Here is a 9515-nt window from a genome sequence, read left to right on the forward strand (position 1 = left end):
GTGTTGGGACTCTAAATTCGTGAAGGTTGATCACACTAAACTTTTTTATCTCCTTATGACAGCAAGCTACTTGGATATCAAGAGGTTGGCGTATCTTACTTTGAGAAGCATTTGAATGAATTAATACAATACTTCATTTTATTTTTTTGGTTAAGAAATACTTCATATTTGCTCCAATGTGGATTTGATTCATTATGCTTTTTTTTTTTTCGGTTATCGTCCACTGGATGACACTAGTCTGTGATCAATGTTTTCTTTAGTTTTGTTTGACCATTAACTAAATTTTCTATTCATCATCGAATGTCTTTATCAAATAATAAGTTACAATTATCAAGATGATACAAGTACAATTCTCTCATTCTACAACTCTTTTGTGGGGTTAAGTTAAGCTCAACCTAAATTTCAATATGATGATTGACAAAACTTGAACTCAATTTGTAAAATGTTCATGTATATACTCATGCGTTGTGGTCTCTCACACACATTTGAACAACCATATTCAAGTTCATTAGTCATGTCGTGGTAGTCTAAAGTTAGACTCAACTCCTTTAAATATAGCATATCCAAAAAATTGAGATGTCATTATGTAAGGTCGTGATAGAGTTAAAAATCTACCAATTGTTCGAAGAGGCTCTTTGAAAAACAAAACAATTTATTGCCATTCACAGAGGTTGTTGGTTAAGAAGACATTAGAATGAATAAAGTCAAGTTGGTTCCATATTCTACTAGCATCGGGCAATCATGTAGGGCTGATGGGAGAATTACCCCAAATGAACATCTAATCAGAACCATAAACAATGATAGGGCTGCTAGAAGCTTTTTAAATTTTCAACTTTTAATTATTTATTCTTTCATTAATACTCACTCGTCTCCGCAATGTATCATTTCAATCATCTTTTATACAATTGTTTCTTAGTGATGATTCCTAGAGAGCATTATGCATTCTATCTTTCCATTGTATGGGACCTTGATACTCGGCATCCTCTGATTCATAATAGCATTAATCATTATCATAACCAATGAAATTAGGTTTGAGCAAGCAATCCTAAACTATGCGAGAGCCTAATATTATACTTTTGGAGCGGGGAGGAGATTGAGTTTAAATAATAATGAAGGAGAATAACAACATAAGAAATTACGATATATGATGTAGATTGCTAAAAAAAACAAGTTTAAAGCCCTAATGGAAATAAGAAGATTTTTATTTTTTAGGGAGGAAATAAGAAGATTTTGAAAGTCAATTTTGAAACAAACTGCAAGGGAAGGAAGAAGAGTCAGAAAGAAAATAAAAATGAAGCTTTTGTAGATGGATGAATGTTATGGCAACCATGATGTGCTCTCTGAGGGTTAGGCGGGAACGATCTCTCTTTCCTTTTCTCAAACCTTTCCCTATTTTTTTTTTTTTTTTGTGTGGTGGCTGGATTTGAACCCTGGCATGCATGTCCTTACCATTGAACCCCAATTTTCGTTCTCCATGTTTTGTTTTTTTCTTTTATTTTTATTTAAAGGGTGGAGGGATTGCAAGGTGTCTACGAAACATTTGTGAAAGAAAAAGGCCCACTTAAAGCGTTTAAATGTTTGTTGTGAATGACACCGAATTTCAACAGTAGAGCAGATTCTCTGCTAGGGTTTTTTGTTTTTACGATGGAAAAGAAGAGGATAGAAGCTTCCATGGCAGAGGTAGATTGGTCTGAACTTCCAACTGATCTTGTCAATCTGATATCGCAACTATTCGATAAAGATCTCGATCTCATTAGCTTTCGATCGGTTTGTTCCATGTGGCGCCGATCTTCCATCTCAAATCACCACCATCAGATTTTACCCTTCAAATTACCAAGTTTTTCCACGAGATCCCTCTCTAAACACGTCCTCTTCCTCATCAAACCACCACCAGCACAACAACAAGAACAAGAAATCCCCCTCCGTCCTTGGTTGATTAGAATTACCAAAAACTCACGCGGAGAAACACAACTCTTCCACCCACTCCGTCCACAATTCTCATCTTCTCCTTATGACTTCCTTACGTGCTTGACTTCAACAAATTGTCTGACGTCGTGCATTTAGGAACCAACTTTATCATTGACAGTAGCAACAAAGAACGGACCATACCGACCATTTCACAAGGGTCTGATACCCGCCATCTCATGTTGTTACATCAACAAAGGGAGCTGTTTAGAATAAGGTAGAAGCTGAGAAAAAAGGGGCGAAGAAAGGTTGCTGCTGTCACATGCCATGGAAATAAACCTGTTGCTCTGTGCGAATTACATAGTAACGGATGGGAGCTGATGCCCCGCATGTCAACACACTTTGTAGACATATGTGTTTTTAAAGAGCTGTTTTATATAGTCAATAAAATTGGTCGGACATTTGCTTATGGAGCAGCGGACTTTAGTGTGCAACAAGTGGCTAAACATGTTGATGGAGGGGACATAAAATTCCTGGTAGAGAGTGAAGGTGAGTTGTTGCTAGTGGACATCTATGACTCTCATGGTTTTGGGTTCCCGGGTGAAGATGGTCTACGGCTTGATGTGTTCACGCTCAATGAGAAGCATAAGAAATGGGTAAAGTTAACGAGTTTAGGGAATAGAATTTTGTTCTTGGGGAATGAATATTCATTTTCTACTACTGCTTCGGATTTGTCTATTGCCAAAGGGAATTGTGTAATCTTCACTTGTGAATCCTTCAACTATTTTGACGATATGCTTTGTGGGATGTGTGTTTTTCACTTGGATCAACGCAGAGTTTCCCCTTTGTCCGATTATCCTGATCACTCCAACTTGTTCTGGCCACCTCCTGACTGGATCCTTAAAATGCTGCAGCATTCATAAAAAGATTATCTTATCTTGGTATTTTGTTTCAATTCCTAGGACCTTTACTACTATTTATGTCCTGACCAGTTGCCAAAAGTGTTCTCTTTCCTAGAAGACTTGGTATTTTTTTCTTTTCAATTCCTTCAATTGCTCTTGTTTCTCACCCCTCATATGTGTAATTTTTTTCAATGAATCTTCTATCACTTTCTTCAACACTTGGCAATGAAAAAACAAAGCTGAGTTGTCTATTCTTTTTCGTTGTATCATAATTTGAATGAAAGGGATCCTCTGCATTGGTTTGTTAAATTGCTCATACTATGTTAGTAAATAACCAAGTTATATATGGTTTATGGCTTTTGTTCATATTTACTTTGTTACAGTTGTTGCTTTCTTATCTTTAATAGTATGATCACTTTTTTTTTTTTTTTAATTAAAAGCTACTCCAAAAAAAACTCCACTTCTAGATCCTTAACAGAAACTTTCCAAGCAATGTTGATTTAGATTTTTCAAAATTATGGTATTCTCAATGTAACTCCATTTAAGGGTAACACTATTCTTGTCCCGCCACATTCGGGCATTGACAAAAGCTGTCAGTTCTATCGCAAAAGCTACAAAACCAATTGTATTAAACCAACATCTTTTACTTAGTCATAGCAACAAATTTTTACTGAAAGAATGAATAGCCAATAATGCAGGTCATTTTGTACCAAACAAAAAAGATGATTATACAAGTATGCTAATTTTTTTGAGTTAGACATATACCTCTCACAAGGGATCAGTTTAATCAGGTAAACTTAACTTATCATGGTACTAAAAAGATGTTTCCCCGACAGTGTAATTTGTCCCAACATTTGAAAAATATTAATTTCTTCTATCCCTGATGAAACATCAATCCGGCCAAAATATATTGTTGAGGTAATTATTAGAAATATTAAATAGTTATATAATGGCTTAAATATGTAAAAGGTCCTAGTAAGTTGGACTATTTTTGCTTTTAATCCCTGTATCTTTTTTTGTTGTAAAACAGCCCTTGTATCTTGTTAACTTTTTGGAATTGGTCCCTAACGTCATCTTCCGTTAAAAAATGTTGTGCTGGCTAACAGAGGCATACGTGTCACTTGTTGAGTTGGCAAAACATGCTTATGTGGCATGAGAGATGATAAGTGATGTTATTCGAGGGACTAAAACCAAAAACAAATATTTACATAGGATGAAATTAAAAAACGTAATCATCGAATTTTGAAATTTAAAAACCAATATTTCCACCTTCCTCTCTCTGTTCTTTCTTTCTTCTTCATACCTTCCCTGCCCAATCCTTCATACATTGCGCCCTAAAAGGAAAAACCCACTTCCTTCAAACAATGTCTTCTCCACCCTCAACTGTGAATCCAGTTTCAACTCCTCTCTTTCTTCTGATGACCAACTGTAGTTCTTGAATGTTTTCCAATATTCTGATAGTGAAAGGCAACCTTTGGTTGTGCTGAAGATATCCAATATTCTAAGAGACCTTTCTAGTATGTCATCAACACATTTTTCATTGCACTTTTGTGCTAAGGCTTGTTGTTCAATTGGAAATTGAAGGAACTTATCGATGCAGTCAAGCAAATTATCCTGCATACCGTTAAGTTTGTTGCATACCAAAGATGATGAAGCTGAAGAGTCACCTACGGAACTCTTCAATCTTTGCAATTTGTTCTCAAATTGTGATATAAGAGGGTGAGGTGTGGAGGGGTAAGCTGTTGCTGCGGATATGCAGAGATCTCTTTATATTTGTTTCTATGACTGCCATTGTTTTCTTAGAGAAAAGAAGCTTAGTGTTTGGATTTTTCATTTCATATATAGCAAAAGAAGTAACCAATTATGGGAGACAAGAAGAATATTTATGTTCCTCGAATGTCACCTATCCGTACGCAATTATATCATCTTGATTTGGATCTTAGCTACCTCACCATTATTTGTTAATGTTCCTCATGCATGATGCTTCCAACTCATACCTGAATATTTTACTTGATAATCGTATTGGTTGTTACAAAATGACATCTTTACAATATAATGTCAGCCAACAATAGGACATTGGGGAAGGGAAGTCTGAATCTTCAGCTACTTCTCAGTTGCGAGGTTTATGCAGTGTCCCCAGCTAAACACCAATGAATTTATGCTACTATTATGTATATTGTTTGTTCTCTTTTTCCATTAACAGATGAGAAAGTAATTGATGCGTACATTGTTTGATGAGAAAGTTTATGACATGTCCATAGGGGTTTATGCTATCTTTAGACTTTAATTGCCTCTCATTAACCACTCAAGCCCCAACTACTTAATTAAGCAGAAGAGAACATAAAGGAAACAAAAATAAAGAAGCAAAGACAAATTAAAGTCTCCCTTGTATGATCATTCTCATGAATCTTCCTTCTGATATTGATATATTGGTATATAATTAACCAATATACCAATATGTGAGATCAATGTCGAGCATATGAAACCATGTGCTGAGTAGACAAACTCAGCTCAGAGAGTCGTTGTGATGCTTGCAAGATTTTGAGAAGATTGGTGGTGATAAATGTGTTTTGGCACCTTATTTCTCACTCACTGAACCCACCAAGTTTACTATTTCCAAGAGTCTTTGGTACTAACAGAATCATCAAGTTCATACGTGTGGTAATTATAGGACCAAGGCTAGCAATTATAAATCATTAAACTTGTTTTTTTGTCTCTTCTAGTAAGGCAAGTTCCCTGTCACATAATTTCGCTCAGAATTGGACCACAACAAAGTCTTATTCCCACTAAGTTGGATCAGCAACAAATTACTAGATAATGTTCTATTGTAAGGAACATGATTCCCTGCTGTAACAGCAGGGTGCTGAAAGAGAGAATAAAATTATTTTAAACACCCTTATCAAATATTGCCGCATTCACCATTATCATAACCAGTAAACAATCCTAAACTATTTATACTTTTGGAGCGGGGAGAAGATTGAGCTTAAATAATAAGGAAGGAGAGTAACAACATATTAGTCGCATGTAAAAGTTAAACTATTCCAGAGTCAAACCATTTCATACATCATAACTACATGTACATAATTGAAAAATAGACCCGCAAATTTGTTTGATCTTGTTCTGAAGCATCGACACCTAAATCAAGATCCTCCACCAATTTCTCCACATCTCAATAAAATTTGGCTTTCAGTCTAAACCATATTTCATACCAATAATGCAAGAAAACAAAGCCAAAAAGAAGAGCCCACTAGTTCAACAGAGGGATGGAGATACTAGCTTATTTGGGGTTCCTAAGAACAATGATGACAGAATCTCCACGAAGGAACATTTTGCTGATGAAACGATCCTTGTTGACTGGCTGAGCCTTCTTCTTTCCTTTACCGGTCTTAGGCACCTGATACATACAAGCAGAACATTTAGCTTATGCCACCAGCAGAAAAGTAAATTCAAATGTACTAAGTAGAGAAGTAATTTGCATAAACAAAATGTTGCATACCTCAGTCCACATTTCCCGGACATTTTCAAGAACCATATTGCAGTGTCTATCAAAAGCCCTGACACGGCCTAGAAGCTTTTTGTTGTTACGACAATTGATCAGAACCTGCATAGGTGTTTGTAAAATCAGCATCAAAAACATTCTGAGCACCAATCAAGAAGAACACACAGTACTATGAGTGTGTCGTATAAAAAAAATACCTGTGTGTTGTTTTTCACACTCATCATGAGTACAGATAGTGGACCAGTGTTGAATTCCTCTTCCTCATTCTTCCCGACAGCCTGTAACAATTGAGTATGTCAGCTTGACAAGATTTTAAAGCATATTAAACTTTAAACAACCATTTAACATTAAAGTCAAAGTGCAGTAAGAACCATTGAGACGCATGAAGAAAGAAAAAAGAAGACCGGGCTTCAGGCCTCTTTGTTTTAAAAAAAAAATAAAAAAGATGGGAAAACTTAAATTCAATAAAGAAAAGTAATGTTACTAAATGTAGAAACCAATTAGTATTTCATTCTTAAGAAACATAGCCACAACACAAAGCTGTCTTTCGAAATTAACAGAACATTTTTTTTAGCAACATAAACTAAAAATCCTTTACCAAGTTATGTAATGATAAAACATAGATATGATGAAATAACAATTCTGAATCAGGCCACAACAAATAGAGCATATTGAGTACTTAAATGTTTAGCTTGACTGTGAGTTTGACTAAATCATGCTGGCACTGCAATATTGTTGAAACTCCAAGTGTAGCTTCTGTTAAAATCAAGGTGACACCAAGATTTCGCCAAACTCAACGTCAATCCAAATGTGCACTAAATAGAACATAACAGATATGCAATCCATATCAGGATCATAATGCAAAACTTGTGATAAAAAATATCATTAAAGAATAAGTAACTTACATCTTCTTCCATTGGCCGGCTTCAAGAAGAAAAATCAAGAAAACAAAAAATGTTAGACAACTGAAAATTTAAAAATAATGATAATAATATATCTCAATTTCACAAAATAACCAGCAAGAGAATACATACCTCATTTTGGAAGAGTCTGTGGCAAGCAGTTACCAAATTCCTCTAAAGAAGTTGAAACTGCAAAGAGGAGTAATAACATAAATCAATCAGTTATTAAATGATAAAAGGTAACAAGAAAGCAATGAGCTGAAGGCTAAAATCTAAATTAAATTACAAAGGACAACAATAGCACACTGAAACAGAGATTTGGAGGCCATGGCACAAAGGAAGGGGAAATAACAACGAGTATGCCTCTTCAGTTCAGGTCTCCATGAAATTTCCGCATGTTAAACTCAGAAGAACGAAAGTTATAATTTGATCATCCTCAGAGGCTATACTCAAGCGGAGTTTTCAAGGCATGATAGATTTCAAAAGACAGAGCATATATAACAGATAATAAAACTAGAAGTGCCAAAAAAAGCCAATTGGAACAAGAAACCAAAAAACAACTGTTAAAATTTGATATATACAATCAAGTCCAACTATAAAATCATAATAAAAACACAAGAGATGAAGATATGACACTAGGGTAATGGGAAGAAAAAAAATAGAAAGCCTCTTCAGTTCAGGTCTCCATATAATTTCCGCATGGACAACTCGGAAGAACGAAAGTTATTTGTTTGATCATCATCAGAGGATTTTTGAATGGAGGTTTCAGGATAGCACAGACTTAACACGGCATAACCTTAAACAAGACCTACTCGCATTAAAGCTTTGAGCAAACAAGAAACTATCATACCATAAAATCAATCTAAATTTAAAATCCTGAAAATCGTGAATAACAAATTAAATAAAAGCATAATTGATTCATCAGCAAGCCTATTCAGTTCAGGTCTCCGTAGAATTGCTAAACAACAAAAAGATCGTAGTAAAACATGGGATGTGAAAGCCATGGCAGAAAGGAAAGGAGAAGAAATACATTAGCAAGCCTCTTCAGTTCAGGTCTCCATAAAATTTCCCCATGGACAACTCAGAAGAATGAAAGTTATTTGTTTGATCATCCTCAGAGGTTTTACATTTAAGTGGTGTTCCAAGGCAAGAATCACCAAAAAGAGGATATAGGAACAAAAATCAAGGCAACTGTGTGCTCAATTTCTACAATAAATCACAAAAAATAAAAATATTCTTCTTAGAATTTGTGGTTGGGCCTAACACAACCCCACAAAACTGGCTTGTTAGCTATGAAGCACGGATAAAGGGCACAGACATTGACACAGCAAATAATTTTAAAAAATCACATAATTAAGCGTAATTACAAGTGTTGGCGTCGGTGTAAGACACAACACACGGGACAAACCTAATCCGAAGAGTGTTCGTGCTTCATAGCTTTTGAGGCATGGATAGCCCCCCCCCCCATACAACAATCACAATAAAAAAACGCAAAAAATGGAAAACATAAGCAAAGGCTCTTCAGTTCAGGTCTCCATATGATTTCCGCATGGATAACTCAGAAGAACGAAAGTTATTGGTTTGATCATCACGAGAGCCTTTTAAGATGGGGTTTCAAGACATGGCCTTAATCAAGAGTAATACCTAATCCAACACTAAAGCTCTGAGCAAACAAGAAAATAATGTACAAGAAAAGTGTCTCCTCAGTTCAGGTCTCCAAGTATCTTCCGCATGGATTACTCAGAAGAACGAAAGTTATGTTGTTTTCATCATCCTCAGAGACTTTTTTTCAGAAAATTGAAAACATAATTTGAAAATTGAAAATCAAAGATAACACAAGTTAAAGTAGCAATTCTTAATTTCAACAAAAATGAAATACGTTTCGAAGTTAAAAAGTATGAAGTTGAAGAAAATGGAAGCAACGTACCTCGAAGCAAGCAGAAACAGAAGCAGATCTGAAATGAATGGAATTCGAGTACCGATTCGGATCTACTCTTCTTTATACTCTTAAACCCTAGTTCTGTTCTGTTCAAAGGTTCTATCGCGTTTTTGTTTTGTATGATAACGACGGGTCAACGAGCCCATTCGCAGCCCAAAACCGCTTTTATCCAACTCAGCCCCCCCATTTTCGTTCATACCCCCACAAATAATATACTCCTCTTAGAAAGTTGTGTTCTTCAATCGATTATGTTTTTCTTGTCATGGGTTCCCTAATTCTAAGTTTTTTCTTGGTTCAATTTGTGTTTTTATTGTTTATTAGATTATATGTTTTTCTTTTTCTTGTATATACTTAAACTCAGTTTAAGT

The 9515-nt window shown here is 35.3% G+C and overlaps 2 protein-coding genes and 5 non-coding genes across 7 annotated transcripts; 1 reads left to right on the top strand and 6 right to left on the bottom strand.

Annotated features, from left to right (window-relative positions):
* The first annotated feature begins 1641 nt into the window (after positions 1–1641).
* On the top strand, positions 1642–2840 carry LOC112417458 (F-box protein SKIP23). The gene is made up of 2 exons (XM_039829204.1): positions 1642–2056; positions 2203–2840. The coding sequence occupies exons 1-2, from the start codon at positions 1645–1647 to the stop codon at positions 2826–2828; spliced, it is 1038 nt and encodes a 345-aa protein (XP_039685138.1). The 5' UTR covers positions 1642–1644; the 3' UTR covers positions 2829–2840.
* Positions 2841–5784: 2944 nt separating this feature from the next.
* LOC11426500 (small nuclear ribonucleoprotein Sm D2) lies at positions 5785–9289 on the bottom strand. Its single transcript, XM_003630939.4, has 6 exons — positions 9136–9289; positions 7341–7397; positions 7212–7230; positions 6504–6584; positions 6304–6408; positions 5785–6201 (listed from the first exon to the last, which is right to left on the bottom strand). Exons 2-6 carry the CDS (start codon positions 7343–7345, stop codon positions 6085–6087), a joined length of 327 nt encoding a protein of 108 aa, XP_003630987.1. The 5' UTR covers positions 7346–7397; positions 9136–9289; the 3' UTR covers positions 5785–6084.
* Positions 7570–7652, bottom strand: LOC112417601 (small nucleolar RNA Z159/U59). The gene has a single exon (XR_003008202.1). It is a non-coding gene; the product is annotated as a small nucleolar RNA Z159/U59 (small nucleolar RNA).
* Positions 7874–7957, bottom strand: LOC112417599 (small nucleolar RNA Z159/U59). The gene has a single exon (XR_003008200.1). It is a non-coding gene; the product is annotated as a small nucleolar RNA Z159/U59 (small nucleolar RNA).
* Positions 8247–8330, bottom strand: LOC112417603 (small nucleolar RNA Z159/U59). The gene has a single exon (XR_003008204.1). It is a non-coding gene; the product is annotated as a small nucleolar RNA Z159/U59 (small nucleolar RNA).
* LOC112417602 (small nucleolar RNA Z159/U59) lies at positions 8724–8807 on the bottom strand. The gene has a single exon (XR_003008203.1). It is a non-coding gene; the product is annotated as a small nucleolar RNA Z159/U59 (small nucleolar RNA).
* Positions 8906–8991, bottom strand: LOC112417600 (small nucleolar RNA Z159/U59). The gene has a single exon (XR_003008201.1). It is a non-coding gene; the product is annotated as a small nucleolar RNA Z159/U59 (small nucleolar RNA).
* Positions 9290–9515: the final 226 nt, after the last annotated feature.

This window comes from Medicago truncatula, chromosome 8 (genome assembly GCF_003473485.1).
Source record: "Medicago truncatula cultivar Jemalong A17 chromosome 8, MtrunA17r5.0-ANR, whole genome shotgun sequence".
Classification (NCBI taxonomy): Eukaryota; Viridiplantae; Streptophyta; class Magnoliopsida; order Fabales; family Fabaceae; genus Medicago; species Medicago truncatula.

Bases quoted from the DNA above. Each gene is read 5' to 3' on its own strand.
- LOC11426500 (XM_003630939.4), bottom strand. The intron at 6,409-6,503 runs GTATTTTTTTTA...ACACCTATGCAG, and splicing joins GTGTGAAAAACAACACACAG to GTTCTGATCAATTGTCGTAA. The intron at 6,202-6,303 runs GTATGCAACATT...TGTATGTATCAG, and splicing joins TCCGGGAAATGTGGACTGAG to GTGCCTAAGACCGGTAAAGG.
- LOC112417458 (XM_039829204.1), top strand. From the start codon at position 1,645: ATGGAAAAGAAGAGGATAGAAGCTTCCATGGCAGAGGTAGATTGGTCT. The intron at 2,057-2,202 runs GCATTTAGGAAC...TGAGAAAAAAGG, and splicing joins AACAAATTGTCTGACGTCGT to GGCGAAGAAAGGTTGCTGCT.